General features: G+C 42.2%; 1 protein-coding gene across 3 annotated transcripts in view; it reads left to right on the top strand.

The window, feature by feature from the left end:
* The first annotated feature begins 306 nt into the window (after positions 1 to 306).
* Positions 307 to 15,756, top strand: part of WLS (Wnt ligand secretion mediator) — a 100,310-nt gene continuing 84,860 nt past the window's right edge. For 2 of the 3 annotated variants that reach the window (XM_042952122.1, XM_042952121.1), the window contains exon 1: positions 307 to 666. In XM_042952122.1, coding sequence (XP_042808056.1) covers positions 561 to 666 — 106 coding nt within the window. In that variant the 5' untranslated portion in view covers positions 307 to 560. The remainder of the gene's footprint in view (positions 667 to 15,756) is intronic. The other variant, XM_042952119.1, reaches the window with a different exon arrangement.

Below are 15,756 nucleotides of genomic sequence, written 5' to 3'. Positions count from 1 at the left end.
GTTAAAGGTCTGCAAAGCTGTCCATGGGTGATTTAAATCTCGCACCAGAAAAGGAAACGTGAGAGGCGGGGTAGGGGGAACCCACTTAACAACAACATCAACCCCCAAACGACACCAGCCCCAGGCGGGACAGGCTGCCAGACAGACCGGGGTCGGGACGCCAGCACCCTCCGGAGCTCGGAGCCCCGCACAGGCGGGCAACGGGGAGAGGAAGAGAGAGAGGGAGGGAGGGAGGGAGGAAGCGCGAGAGGGAGGGAGGAAGAAAGGGAGGGAGGCAGGCAGCGTCATGTGATCCGCTTCCCTGCTCCTTTAAGCGTCCACAGGCGGCGGAGCGGCCACAATCACAGCTCCGGGCATTGGGGGAGCCCGAGCCGGCTGCGCCGGGGGAATCCGTGCGGGCGCCGTGCGTCCCGGTCCCATCCTCGCCGCGCTCCCGCACCCCTGAAGTTTTGCAGCGCCCAGAAAGGAGGCGAGGGAGGAGGGAGCCTGAGAGGAGAGGGGGCAAATAGCACACCCTAAAACATTTATTTCAAGGAGGAAAGAAAAAGGGGGGCGCAAAAATGGCTGGGGCAATTATAGAAAACATGAGCACCAAGAAGCTGTGCATTGTTGGTGGGATTCTGCTCGTGTTCCAAATCATCGCCTTTCTGGTGGGAGGCTTGATTGGTAAGTGCGAGAGCTGCAAACTTTTCCCCCTTTCTCTCTTTTCGGGCCCCTTCCCTCTTTGCCTCTCGGGCTACTTGTTACAGTATCACTGCCTTGCTTCTATGATCTAATTAGTCCGGCTATTGTGCTTAAGAAAGCAGAGCTCCATGGGGCTCCGTGGGGCACAATCCAGTCTAGTGGCTAAGAGAAAAGGAGGGGAAAAAGTTTTGGCCTAGTTTCAGTATCCACTTGAAAGGAAGGAGGGGGGTGGCGGGGGTGGGAATCTTAAGCATGGCGACGGATCGCGCGAGGAAGCGCTGGGTTACAAAGTTGATTGCTGCTCCCCCCGCTTTTTCCCGCGTTCCCCCCTTTTCCTCTCCGTTCCCTCCCAATCAGCTCCCGGAGGGCAACGTAATCGACTTTATTGGGAACAACAGAAGAGTCAGGGAACTGCGCCCGGCGCTAACCCGGAGTCCTGCTACAGGGCTGTGATCGTTGCCTGTGTAAACCCATTTGGTCGTCTCAGCTAGGGGGTGAGAGTTTGCGTTTTGGGGTCCCAGCCTTCGCGCCCGCTGCTTCCTCACCGCATCCCCCCACCCCCACCCCCCGCCGCGGCCGCGGACGGGTCTGCGAGGTGGGCCCGGAGGCGAGATGCCGTGGGGTGCGGTGGGAGAAAGTCCTTGGCTGGCGCTGCGGGAAGTTGGAGAGGTCGGAACGGAAAAGCGTATCCGTAAGGTGTTGCTCTTGGCCTCCTGCCCTCTCGCGAATCTCCCCTCCCCCACTTCTCAGAGCCCGCAGAGCTGGGGATTCTGAAGCCCCCAGTCCTCCCAGGGCGCCTAGCAGAGCGCCTCCCGCCTCCCGCCCCCGCCGCGGCTCCCCGCAGGTGACAGCTCTCCGGCCCCCGGCGACGGCGCCTCCCCTGGCGAGCGCGGCCCGGACCTCTGGGAGCCAAACAGGCTTCCGAGTGAAGAAGATGGTCTCACGGATCTTCCACTCGGAAAAACTCCCTCTTGGCTGTCTCTCCTTCTTCATCCCTCCTCCAGCCTCGCCGCACACTCGCGTCCCCTTCCCCCTTGGGATTTAGGACATCCCGGTACAAACTTCAGTGCCAACTTTGCAACGGGCGCGGATGGGGTGGTTTTGCTTTCTTCGCGGACCTGCGAAACTTTGCGGAGTGGAGAGTCCGCGGAGGGGCTTTCTCCGCCCGTCCCTTTGCGAGAGTCAGCGCCGCGCGGGCGCCGTCGTCGGCGTGGTGGTGAGAGCCGCACAGGCTTGGGCACCTCGAGCCCTGTGTGTGCCGTTTTGTCTCCAGACTCGGGTTTGATGCGAACAAATTAAAGGGAGTCTGGTTCTGTAAATCACTGTAACATCCAAGCTAATTGTTTTAAACAAAGGAGAGTGGGTGAAGCTTCACCGAGGCAGAAATTTCTGGAGGAAATCATGCCTTTCTCTCTGCGTATGTATCCACAAAGCAGAAAGGGGTTCGGAGTTTTACAAGCCCATATTCTCAATTTGGGCCAAACAGCTTAATCTTTTTGTTCCTGGAACCCTCACCTCTCAAACACATACACGCGCGCGCGCACACACACAACGGGGTTTGGCTTTCCTGTTAAGAGCTCCTGTTTGGCTACGTACAATCTCCATGTTTCCCTGTATTGGATTTTTCGAGGCTCTTAATACATTCTCTGCTGGGAGCTGAAGGCAGCCTTCCCTGTGCCCTCACAGTGATTATGCAGCGGTTACAATTACACCTCTTGTCTCCCTTGATGAGCAGTTGCAGTTAGATGCCATTGGATCTTGTGTGATTTCAGTGGCAGACCATAATTAAAATTTCTTGCACCTTGTGCTTTCAGAATTAAATTGGCCTATTATCCCTGTCTGACCTTCATCCTCTTTGAGGTTTTTGCACAAGCAGCGAACCATTACACATAGTTCCCTGGTGTTTGTTGGTGTGGGTTTCTTTTTCTTTTCCTAAGAAGCTGATCTCCTAGCCTCGAAGAGCCCATTATCCACTGTTGTGGGTTTCTTAGGGCGCTTCCGGAACTAGTATAATTTCTGGGATCTTAGTACTGTGGAGCAAAGGTGCAAAGACACTGGTGAGTGGCTGCTGGACATTAACGTTGCTGTAGGATCAGAACAGTTTTATATTCAAAGGGGTTTGACTAGAGTAAGTGGTGCCAGGAGTTGTTTTGCCCAGAGAATTTGGTTGGTGACCATACTCGATAATCATCGCAAAAAGTTAGTGATAGGTCCTAACTCCAACTAGATTCTTCTCAATAGGTAAACTGTTGCAGTTCCAATTTCCTTGGAAAAGAAAAAACATCTATAACACTTCTTGGGGGGGGAGTTGTGTAAGTTTACTCCTTAGCTCCCCTCCTTCCTCAGTTGCCAAGACGATGTCCCCTGCTCTGGCCATAGTAGACTGCAAAGATCAGATTCAGTTCACCTTAAACACTAAATAGTGACTTAGCCTTTGTCTCAACTGTTTAGACAGTATTTATGTTTGTTTGTTTGTTTTTGCTGTTAAACAAATCAAGGAACTTGGGTACACTACAAGACCCCCAAATGGGAAATAAATATCAACAAAAGGTAAGTGCAGTGTTTTCCCACCAGACTTCCCTAAAATGAAAAGCAGGTGAAACCGAGCAAAGCCTGGAACTTCAACAAAGTGGCAAGTGGAATCAGTAGTTGAAGCAGTTTGTAGGCTGGAAAGTTGAAGTAAAGTTCAGAAACCTCTTCTCCGCTCTTCTCAGTGAGAAGAGTACTCCACTGATAAGTAGGAAGTCAGGGGTGTGTGTGTGTGTGTGTGTGTGTGTGTGTGTGTGTGTATGTGTGTGTGTGTTGAGTGTGTGTGTGAGATGGGGGGATGACTTCACTTCTTTTTAATGCGTCTGCAGAGGCTAATTGAGAAAGTGATATCAACATAATTTACATTTCTTTTTGATCATTGTTGGTTCCCATGAAAGGAAACATGGCAACCTAGAAAGGGGAGGCTCTGAATGGCAAAGTTCCTGATTATAAAAGTACTCCATACACGTATATACAAAACAAAAACAACCATCCATTCCCCCCTCCACCAAACAGTCATGACAAACCATGCACCCCAAAGTGACCAAATCAGTTAACCAACAAGTTTCATTTTCTTCATTGGTAGATCAATGAGTTCAGTCTCTAGTTACAAAATTGTACGAATGTTTCAATACTTGCAGAATTTTATATGCTGTTTTTACACTGGCATTTGGTTGCAGCCTTCTAGAATTGGTGGGGGAAATTTAGACATCAGATAAAAAGCAAATAGGAGGGATTGGGTTTTGGTTTAGCCAGCTTACACACTTCCCTACCCCAATGGCCTTTCGAGAACCAAGTTTTTGTTTTGTTTCCTGCTTGTTTTGTTTGTTAGTTTTTCTTGTGCCAGTGTCTATATACTGCAAACCTTTAATGGTATTTTGTAAAAAGGCTCTAGAACACAATATTTTATAAGGTGGAATTTGGGGTATTTAAAATGTCGCTGAATTATGCCATGCTTTTATAAAAACTTTGAACCAGTATAAAATGATGCATCTTATTGTTTTCTTATGTGTTGAGAAGGTTTCTTAAGTAGCTAGCTTCTTTAGAATTTAGAATGTATTTAAAAACTTAAGAACCCCTAAAGGAAAAGAAAATATTTTTAAAGATGTAGCCTAATCTTTATCCTCCTTGAAAATAAGCCTGCAGAAAATGCAAAAAATAATTTCCCTTTGATTTCATGTTTGGTGAATTTAGTTCATGGAGAGGCAGCTGCAGGGGTGGTGGAAGGGGGGAAGGGAAGGAGAACCATGTGCCCTGAAACAAGAGTGCAGCCTACTAAAAATTGTGAACTTGAATCCCTGGCCCATTATGTGCAATTTGCTCAGCTTCAAATTAGTCATGTCTGGGGGATATAATGGTTGAAAAAAGCAGGTCACTGTTCCCACCTGTTCTAAAACTGTTAAGAGTATGAAGATCAGAACTGAATGAATAAAAAATGATTGCATTGTTTTAAGCATAGCATAAATGAGAATATTCCAAACTTAAACTCCAAAGAAGTATCAACAAATTGCCAATATTGTATCTTCAGGGAGAATTGCTTTCTTTGAAAAGCTTACCATACCAGTAGTCTTTTTTGTTTTGTTTTTTAATGCTGAGAATGTTATGTGTACATATAAGCATATATAATCACTTAATTTTTACATGGACTTCTCTACTGCTTTTCAGTGATATAACCCATATTATTGTGCTACTACTATTTAAATGGGAACTATTGATAATCTTGTTTGTGATCCATTCTTGTGAATTTTTGTTTCTGCTATTATTTGGAAGTTCAAGGATTTTAAGAAATAAAATTACGCAGAATTAATGTAAAGGCTAGGCGGAGCATGTAAAGGTTTGCTTCCCAGTACATTAGGTTTTAAGCTCGTGGTATTTATTATATTTTAGCATATTTTAATAATGTGATGCCAGTAACCCTGCAGTGTTTGGGTGTCTGGTGAAAATCTCAAAAAGAACTAATCACTTGGCTTTTGGTTGATGTTAGCCCACATTACTTTCTGTATTTGATTCTCCTTTTTTATTTTGTAAAATTTCGTATCTGACTGAACCATGTCATTTTTTTTTCTTTGTTAAACTACCCGAGTGTCTAATGTGGTTTGTAGGAGTACTGTGCAATCTCAAAAATTCTTCTTGTAAAAGGTGGGAAATTTTTTATAGCTGATATTACATTACTTTACTTTTAAACTTAACTACCTACTTGGTTATTACAACAAAATAATGCTTGTTCTAACAATCTCAAACCAAGCTTTCATCTAATCCTTCCATAGAGCCTGTCTGGCCTTCTTTTGGTACTTTCCCTTTTTCTTATTCAAAGTGAGAAACATTTCCTTGAGATAATCATGCAGAGTATGGCTTTGTAAGGTTTTCAAATCTCCTGCCTGGAACTCAGATCTAGACTCAAAGCCTTTCCTAGCTAGTTGACATTTCGCAATAATTTGGCATTAAAAAATTTTTTTTTTAATCCATATAGACTGAGGAAAGAATCTTACCTTATCTTCCTCATAAAGGTGTTTCTATGGAGATTTGGAATTTGAGATTGTATGAAAGTTCTTAGGTAGAGTTCATACCTAACATGTAAAATATTGATTTGAGCCTGCTGTGTGCCCAGGATAGGGCTGCAGTGCTGATTGGGGGTTAGGAAAGAGGGAACTTGAAGTCTGAGTAACCTAGGAGAGCTAGAGGTAGAAGAGAGCCCTTCTTAATCCAAGTCCACCAGCAAAGGATTTCCTGTGATGACGTTTGTAGCATCAAGATAATTCTCACTTACTGGGAATCTGAGAACACATGAAATGAGAAACACTGTTAATTATACTATCAAATAATTTTATTAATATTTCATCTTGAAATAAATTTATTACTAAAATAATTTAACAGATGTTCAACATTAGTTAAGGTCTGGCACACAGTGCACATTTATCTAATTTAATCCATGCAAAGCCTTGCCAGATTGGTGGTGGTGTACCTATTTTACATGTAAGTAATTTGGGATTACCTAGCTAGTCAGGGTCAAAGTTCTGAATGGGCTCCAGTGGATCTGACATCAGAGCCACAGTCCTCCACCATCAGGTTATCCTGCCCCCACCTCTCAAAGCCTTGACTTTTAAGATTGAATAAATGTGGTTTAAAGCCAGAAAGATGATGAGTAACATTACAAATGCAACTGCTGTCTCATTTTAATCATTAGGTAACGTAGCAAATGGAAAAAAATCAAATATGGTGAATGAAATGGAGTTCAGCTTTACATAACTGCCTGGCCAAGGCTATGGGAGGACACCTTTGGAGAAGTCTGCCTATGCCCATCTGACCAATTTCTTACAGGTTCTAACTAGTTCCTATAATTGTGTGAATCATCCATTTGGCTGAGCAGCCAAGTTCATTATCCATAAAAGCGTTTGAGTTCTGCCACTTTAAGGAAGATTAGTCGATTTTATTTTCTCAGGTTAGTGGTTTTAACATAGTTATGTAGTTATATATGTCTGGACTTTTCCAAAGGAAGCAGAGAGAAGGAAATCAGCTGTGGTTGGAGAGGATTTTCGAGGGTGTGGATTGGCAGTGATGGTCAAGCAGTTGAAAGAAGAGCCTTTTACTCAGAGTTGAAAATTCTGTTCCCCAAAGGATAATTTCTGTTTGTGTACACACCCATGCATAATAATGAGAGCATTTCAAACTAGAGGTTTCCATGCTGACACCATGAATAGGTACATTTTGTTCTTTGGGAAAACTGCTGATAGACTTTGTCTATTCAAAGATTTACTGCTCTCAATTTTGATAGAGGCTGTAACAGATGAAAAGAGACGGGAACATCAAGACGTGCGTGAAATGATCATGTCTGTTTCATTTATGTCTTGTGTCTTCTCTGGGGTGTTGTGATGGTAGCCTAATAGAATACACGGATGTGCCAGAGGTGGACATTTCTGAGAGAACGTGTCTGGATAGGGAGGGGGATGGGAGTGGAGAGGAACTTGAGGTGTTGGCATTTTCAAACTGATGATGAAATGTTTTGCAATTACCATTCTCATAATAGGGCTAATCTAAAAGGATTGCTAAATAGCAGAAAAGAGCAACTCATGTTTTAGAACACAAAAATTCTTAGGCTCACCTTTTCACCTTTTACTGCTACCTCTTTTCCCCGCTTCCCCCATGTTCTACCTCTAATTAAATTTTATATGGGAGCAAAAGTAATAATCAGATTGTCATCAGACCAGTAGTGAGGGATTTGGTTTATTATGATTTGTTGCTTTTTGAGGATTTATTGGGTGGCAGTGGAAAAAGTATTTTACTTGTATTGATTCGTTTAATGATCATAGCAACCTAGAGAAGCAGATGCTTTCTCCAGTTTTCAGATAGATTAGATGCTCATTTAAGGAACTTTTCAGAGGTGACAGAGGTAGTAAAGTAGAGGGCAGGCACTCAAGTGCATGATCTTTGACTGAATTCTAAAAGATATTGTAAGTCTAATGCCACTCTCCTATTGTACCTTTTTTTTTGTTTAATTTTTTTTTTAACGTTTGTTTATTTTTGAGACAGAGAGAGACAGAGCATGAACGGGGGAGGGTCAGAGAGAGCGGGAGACACAGGATCCAGGCTCTGAGCTGTCAGCACAGAGCCCGACGTGGGGCTCGAACTCACGGACCGTGAGATCGTGACCTGAGCCGAAGTCGGACGCTTAACCGACAGAGCCACCCAGGCGCCCCTCTCCTATTGTACCTTTAATTCCTATAGGAAACAAGGTGCGGAGTGTGATAAAATTGACTCTACACAGGTTTAATAGAAGATGGAAGCTTAGTTTCCCCTTTTTCTGTTTCTGCCTCTTTCCAAAACCACATACTCCCGTCACTGCACGGGTACTAATAATCATTGTCTTGGTTACTTCCTAAACAGATGATCCTGATTTTGAATACAGCAGCCACTGTAAATGTTGACCAGTGCTTGCAGGCCATGCTGGGGGCGGGGGTGAGGGTGCAGGCCTGAGAAAATAACACCTCAGCTCCCTCCAAAGAGAAATTATTACACATAGCAAAGAGGAACTGAAAATTGTTACTGAAAATGTGTCACAATAACCAACCTCCTGAACCAACCTTCCAACCGGAAGGCTGCCTGGACTTAGCATACAGAATAGATCCTGAATATAGCTATTGACTACAGGTGAGGGGAAGGAAGATGGGGGTAGAATATGAACTCAGGAAAGAAAAACTAAGGCCTTTATAGACATACAAGGCCATCTCTTTGGGACACAGCTTGTATTTGGATTTCCAAAACCTTTTTCCGATACCACCCACTTCCCGCATACTGAGCTAGTGTTTCTGTCTCCTCTGACTTTTAAAGTCCTGGGCCTCCAAGGGCAATTTTATGCTCCCTCTTTTTCCTTCCTACTCCATTCTGTTAACATTTCCAGGTAAAGAGGTGTTCTTTCTTCACTAGCCCCTAGGAATTATAGGGCCTTCTTAAACTTCTGGTTAATTCCCTGGGTTAACTCAGCAGCTTTATCCACAAATACACGTTTCCAAGAAAGCAGAGGTAATTGAAAGAAGATGCCAAGTTATTACATTTGTTTTGGCAAAGTGTTATGATTTTTCATTAGAAAGAAGGTAATGGATCTGTAAATGGCTGGCTCAGTTTCTTTGCAAACCCCAGATTAATAAGGCTAAGCTCTTGAGAACTGGTTGGAGGGGGGGCAACTAAACTGCTGCTTTAGCCCTGGCTGAGCCCCTCCCAAAGAGAGACCTCCTGATTTTAAGGCAGTATCACACGGTGGAGAGAAACCTGACTGGAACTGCAGAACCCACCTGTGGTCTCAATGATCTCAAGTCACAAAAGCCCCTTGGCATCTCCCTCCTCAACCGTGATGTGCTTTGACTCGAGGTCTGTTCATTACTTTTACTTTACTTTATACACAGTTTAAAAAAATATTTAAGTAATCTGTACTCCCAACTGGAAATGTGGGTCTCATACAAACAACCCCAAGATGAAGAGTTGCATGGTCCACCCACTGAGCCAGCCAGCTGTCCCTGCCTTTTTTTTTTCTTTAAGTTTATTTGTTTTGGGAGAGAAAGAGAGAGAGCACTAGAGGGTCAGAAAGAGAGGGAGTGAGAGAGAATCCTAAGCAGGTTCTGCATCACCAGCGCAGAGCCTGACGCAGGGCCTGAACTCACAAACCATGTCATAACCTGAGCCAGGATCAGGAGTCAGATGCTTAACCAACTGAGCCATCCAGGTGCCCCTGGTTTATACACAATTTTAGTAGAGATTTAGTAAGCCATTTTCTAAGTGCACAACAGTTGGCACGATTTGTTACCAAAATTCACTGGTAGCAGAGAGATGCAGGAGTGTAGTAGGTAGCATCAGGACAAAGGAAGAACGCCCAGGATTCTGGGACCCTGGGATACAGGCGAGGCATTCCATACCTCAGTAGCCCCCCTTGGTGGCATCGTTACTTTATACGCTGATATGATCATTGGTTCTGCTCTAAAGCTGTGTGCTCTTATTACTTGCCATGAGTGCCACTTGTTGGGTCCACTTTATCTGTATATATTGATGTATATTTGGCCTGAATGGAAGCTGTGGGGCTTTTGCTATTAAATTTTAAAAAGGGTCTTGGAGACCATCTTGTCCTACCTCCTTGGAAGAGGAATCAGAGTCCCAGGAAAAGGAAGGGACTCGGTCTATACAGTTGGAGGCTGAGCCATGGCTTGGACTCAGATTCAAATGCTCATCAGCACTGTGCTTCTGAGTTTCAGCGTGAAGATCATTGGAAGGCCATAGAGCTAATGAGCAGAAAATTCCCACCTTGTGGTTCTTACAGTTCTATTGACTTTTCTGTTACTCGAAAATAAAACAGCAATAACTTTAACGTCTTCTCCCTCTTAGTCCCTCCCTCTTAATATCTGTATACTTAATATTCTTAGCAATAGAATTACATGTAGCGTTATGCTGTTCTTTTGTTTTTTAATTTTTTTTAACGTTTATTTTCTTTATTTTCAGAGAGAGAGTTATAGGGTGCGAGTAGGAGAGGCAGGGAGAGAGGGAGAGAATCCCAGGCAGGCTCCACAACAACGCAGAACCCAACATGGGGCTCTAAGTCAGATCATGACTGGAGCCAAAACCGAGTCAGATGCTTCACTGACTGCTACTCGGGCGCCCCAGTGTTACGCTGTTGTGTGTGAATTTTTAAGAACACCACAGAATTTAAAACAACTAAATTCCTTCCTTGCTTGCTGAGTATGCTACATGCCCTAACTCTTACTTGAAAAATGTTGTACATTTGAAACATAAATTAAAAACAAAACAAAACGGGGGTGCCTGGGTGGCTCAGTGGGTTAAGCCTCTGGCTCTTGATCAGTTCAAGATCTCATGGTTCATGAGTTCCAGCCCGGTCTGGCTCTGTGCTGACAGCAAGAAGATTGCTTGTGATTCTCTCTCTCCCTGTTTCTCTGCCCCTCCCCTGCGCACACACTCTCTCTCTCTCTCTCTCTCTTTCTCTCAAAATAAAGTAAACTTAAAAAAAACAACAACAATAAAACAAAAGACAACAACAACCCAAGACTATGGCCCTTACTAATCCAATCAAAGTACTGTCCTTGTGTTTAGTTTTAAGACTTAATCAATCTGAGGCTCCCTTGTCTAAAGTCTGTGACTAACTTTTGTGCTTTCAGGGAATGTTTGTGGCAGGTGTAATTCTGAAGTTGTAGTGAGTTTGGGGGAAGTGACATGCCCTATGTTTTTGGTCTTTTTGCATACAAAAGAGAACAAAATTGTTCATTCTTCATCTCTGCCACCTCTTGACTCTGAAGGTAATTGCAAGCAGAAAATTCAAATTGGGAAAATAGGGTTGAGAGCCCCATGATGTTATAATTGCCATCCATATTTTCGTGATTCTAGGGGTACAAGGGTTATATTGTAAATTCTTACTCCTGCCTTTTTGTTGAAAGTAAGCAGAATCACAAAGCACTGTGTGTTTTCTGCATCCTCTGCGTTAGTGGGAATGAATATGGACTTTTTAATTGAGGTGTATTTAACCTACATCATATTAGTTTCAGGTGTAACATAATGGTTCAATATTTGTATGCCCTGTGAAATAACCACAATAAGTCTGGTTACCACACAAAGTTACAAAATAGTTTTGTCTTGTGATGAGAACTTTAAAAAAAAATTTTTTTTTGAGAGAGAGAGAGAGAGAGCATCAGTGTGAATAGAAGGAGGGGCAGAGAGAGGGGGAGAGAAAGTATCCCAAGCAGGCTCCATATCATCAGCACACAGCCTGATGTGGGGCTCAAACCCATGAACCATGAGATGATGACCAGAGCCAAAGTCAAGAGTTGGACACTTAACCAGCTGAGCCACCCAGGTGCCCCAGTGATGAGAACTTTTAAAATTTACTCTTTTAGCAACTTTCAAATATGCAATACAATATTATTGACTGTAGTCACCATGCTGCACACTAATTACATCCCCATGCTTCATTTTAGAACTGGGAGTTTGTACCACTTGAACTTTTTCATCAGTTTTGCCTAGCCCCTATCACCTTCCCCTCTGGTAACTACCAGTCTATTCTCTGTGTCTGTTAGTTCTGTTTTGTTTGTTCATTGGTTTTGGAATTTAGATGCCATGTATATGTATAAATGAAATCATACGGTATTTGTCTTTGTCTGACGTATTTTACTTAGCATAATACATTCAAGATCCACCTGTGTTGTTGCAAATGGCAAGACCTCACTCTTTATGGCTCAGCAGTATTCCATTGTGTATATACACCACACCTTTTTATCCATTCATCTATCAGTGGACACTTAGAATGTTTCCATATCTTGACTATTGTAAATAATGCTGCAATGATTATGGGGGTGAATATATTTTTTTGAATTAGTGTTTTCATTTTCTTTGGATAAATACTCAGAAGTGGAATTACTGGATCATATGGTCATTTAATTTTTAATAGTTTGAGGAACGTTCATAGGTTTTCCACTGTTTTACAGAGTGGCTGCCCTAACTTACATTGTAACAGTGCACAAGGGTTCTCTTTATTCCACATCTTTGCCAGCGCTTGTTATTTCTTGTCTTTTTGATACTAGCCATTCTAACAGGTGTGCAGTGATATCTCACTGTGGTTTTGATTTGCACCTCTGTGATGATTAGTTATGTTGAACATCTTTTCATGTGTCTGTTAGCCATCTGTATGTCTTCTTTAGAAAAGTGCCTATTCAAATGGTTCTCTGCTCATTTTAAAATCAGATTATTTTGTGTGTGTATCTGTGTAAGTGTGTGTGTGTGTTGTTGCTGATGTTGTTGAGTTGTATGAGTTCTGGGGTTATTTTAAGATTTTTTTTTTTAAGTAGGCACCATTCCCTGCATGGAACCGAATGTGGGGCTCGAACTGACAACTCTGAGATCAAGAGTCACATGCTCTACTGACTAAGTTAGGTGCCCTGAGTTCTTCGTGTATTTTGGATATTAACCTCTTTTTGGATATATGTTTTGCAAATAATTCAGTAGATTTCCTTTTCATTTTGTTGATGGTTTCCTTTGCTGCACAGAAGCTTTTTAGTTTGATGTAGCTCCACTTGTTTATTTTTGCTTTTGTTGCCCTTGCCTTTGAAGTCAGATCCAAAAAATCATTGCCAAGATCAATGTCAAGGAGCTTACCAACTATATTTTCTTCTAAGAGTTTTATGGTTTCAGGTTGTACATTCAAGTCTTTAATCCATCTTGAGTTTATTTTTGTGCGTGGTGTAGGATAGTAATCTAATTTCATTCCTTTGCACGTGGCTGTCCAGTTTTCCCATTTACTGAAGAGACCGTCCTTTTCCCATTGTATATTCTTGCTTCAAATCTTAACTTTTATGTCTCTGTTTAACATGCTTGCCTTTAGGTGATCACAACCAAAAAGTTGGATTCCACATTTTATTAAATCCAGCCCTTTCTCAAGGCAAATCATGCCTTTTTGAGGCCCTGTTCTTTTTCATTCTGGGTTCTTATAGATTTTATCTGCTCTCATTTAGGTTGTAACTCGCCCGAGAACGGAATGCCTTAAATGTGGAAAAGACACGGCCCCACATTCCTTTCTTTTCTCTGTTCTGTTGAGCTAGTTCTGGCTTGTGTAAAATGGGCTCCAACTTTAGCCCCAGCTTGCCTGGGCCCAGGGAAGTTGTAGATAAGAATTTTACTGAGGGTTTGAAAAGACTGTGCCATGGGCCTCGCTGTCATTTATAGAACACACCTCTATAAGCTTGGAAGGAATCAGCTTCTTCAGAAGTGGGGGTGGTGTGGGGCGTGGCTGTGACTGGCAACCCTGGGACCTTAGACATCCTTTGAGTCACTCTTTCTCTTCATTTTACAAAGTTTGCAGAGAGCTGGTGTTAAATCCCTGGCACCATTCTTTCAACATGCCCAAACAGAAGAGAGTTTTGCGCTCTGAGAACATGATATTTCTGGATAATAGTTGATGAAAGAGAAAGAAACAGGATAATTTGTAGACACAAGATTTTTAAACTAAAAGGACACTTAAGGTCACCTTTCAATTGGCATGTTTCTTTTTTTCTAGGTGTCAGAAGAATCCCTCCCTTCCCCCTCCTCCCTACCTCACCCACCTGTTAAAAAAGGGAAAGAAAGAAAATATAGTTTGGGAGAAGGATCAGCAGTATGTGTGGGATTTGAACAAAATCTTCATGAGTATATATTTGAGACAATACTTTTTCCTGGGGGACTTGGGTTAGGTACAGATACCAGCTCCATCCAGGGAAGTCCTCTGTCTCATTGTAGAGTAAGTCTCCTGGCTAAGCAGAAATGCTGCAATAATTTTGAAAATTTCCTTTGAGGACTTGGGCTTCTTATGGCATTTCTAGGAAACACTATAAACAACATGGTGTTGGTTCCAGGTTTTCCTTATGCTGTTTCTGTTTTTGATAAATGTACTGATCCTTCCATTCAAAGTGATCAGATTTCTAACTGATGGCCTGTAGTTTTATGTTTAATCAATGGGTGTGATCTGGTTTATTATCAAACTTGCTTTGTAACTTGGACAAGCCATTTATATGCTGTGAGCCTCAATTTCCTCATCTAAAGGACACCAGGCTAGCTCAATCAGTAGAGTGTGTAACTCTTGATCTCAGGATAGTGTGTGTAAGTCCCACACTGGGTGTAGAGCTTACTTAAATAAATAAATAAAACTTTCCCCTTCATAGAAAGGTTGTAGGGTTTAATGAGAGAACATAAGTTACCTATATATATGTGTTGGATCAATCCATATATGTTAACTATTTCCCTTATTTACAAGTTGTCACTAATTAACTTCTCAAGATTCTCTTTCTTTCTTTTTCTCTCTCTCTTCTTTCTTTCTTTCTTTCTTTCTTTCTTTCTTTCTTTCTTTCTTTCTTTCTTGTCATCCTCTGTCTGGTTAGGATCATAGCAGGTCATTTCTGCTTCTTAGTGGATTATATAAAATTAAAACCCAGCAACCCTGCTTGATAGCCTATTAGGCACAATGCATGCTGCCCAACAATTTAAGAAGCATGTCATTTACCCATTTGGTGAATTAGAGTGATTAACTTTTGATCCAGTTAGTGATAGTTTTCACCAAGGTTTAATTTGAATCTTAAATTTTGCTTTTAAAATGCTGGATGAGTTTTCACGACTCTTTACAGCATGGATAAGCCCAGGTAGCAAGACTTTTAAATGGATATTACTCAATACATGGAAGAGATCTGGATTCCATCCATGCTTGCTGCAAAGTGAATCCCAGTTGTTCTGTTTTAAATTATAAAATTGAAGTCGTTATCCGTTGGGAATTTTTTTTGCTTCTAGATATAACGTAAATGACAAAGACCTTTGAAAGTCAAGCTTCGAGGAAAAAAATGATTCTTTTTCTTATAAAATATTAACTACTTCTGACACATTAGCTAGAATTATAATGCTATTTCATAAGAAATTATGAACAAAAAGTAAAGATAAAAATATAACCTCTGTAAGACTGTAAGCTGCATGAGAGCAAGGAATATCTAATTTGCTTGCCTTCATCTTTTTTTTCAAAGTTTATTTATTTTGAGAAGAGAAAGAGAGCATGCAGGGGAGGGGCAGAGAAAGAAGGGGAGAGAGAAGCTTAAGCAGGCTCTGCGCTGTCAGCCCAGATTCCGAAATGGGGCTTGATCTCATGAACTGTGAGGTCATGACCTGAGCTGATATCAAGAGTCGGACGCTTACCTGACTAAGCCACCCAAGTGCCCCTGCTTATTTTTCTCTTGACTGGTTACAACAGGGTAGTGCAATATAGGTGACCAGAAAAACTTCTAGAAGAAAGAAATGCCTTGCCTTTGGACTTACTGCAGAAGTAGCTAAAATGCTCCAACTTTAAGGTCTGCCCTAAGACTTTAACATTATAGTCCAAACTACTCTCTTATAATTTAAATGAGAGAAAGGTTTCTTATTATTCACTTGAACTTAAAAGATGGTGCCACCTTCATGGTTTGTATGCTTCCATTTATAAAAGTGTATAATTTTTGGAGTTCTGGAAAGGGACCTTCACCTATTATATTGTGGAAACTAAGGCCTAGA

The sequence above is a fragment of the Panthera leo genome, chromosome C1 (genome assembly GCF_018350215.1).
Source record: "Panthera leo isolate Ple1 chromosome C1, P.leo_Ple1_pat1.1, whole genome shotgun sequence".
In the NCBI taxonomy this organism is placed as follows: Eukaryota; Metazoa; Chordata; class Mammalia; order Carnivora; family Felidae; genus Panthera; species Panthera leo.
The sequence above is the reverse complement of the archived record's forward strand: the minus strand, read 5'-3'. Positions and strand labels throughout refer to the sequence as shown.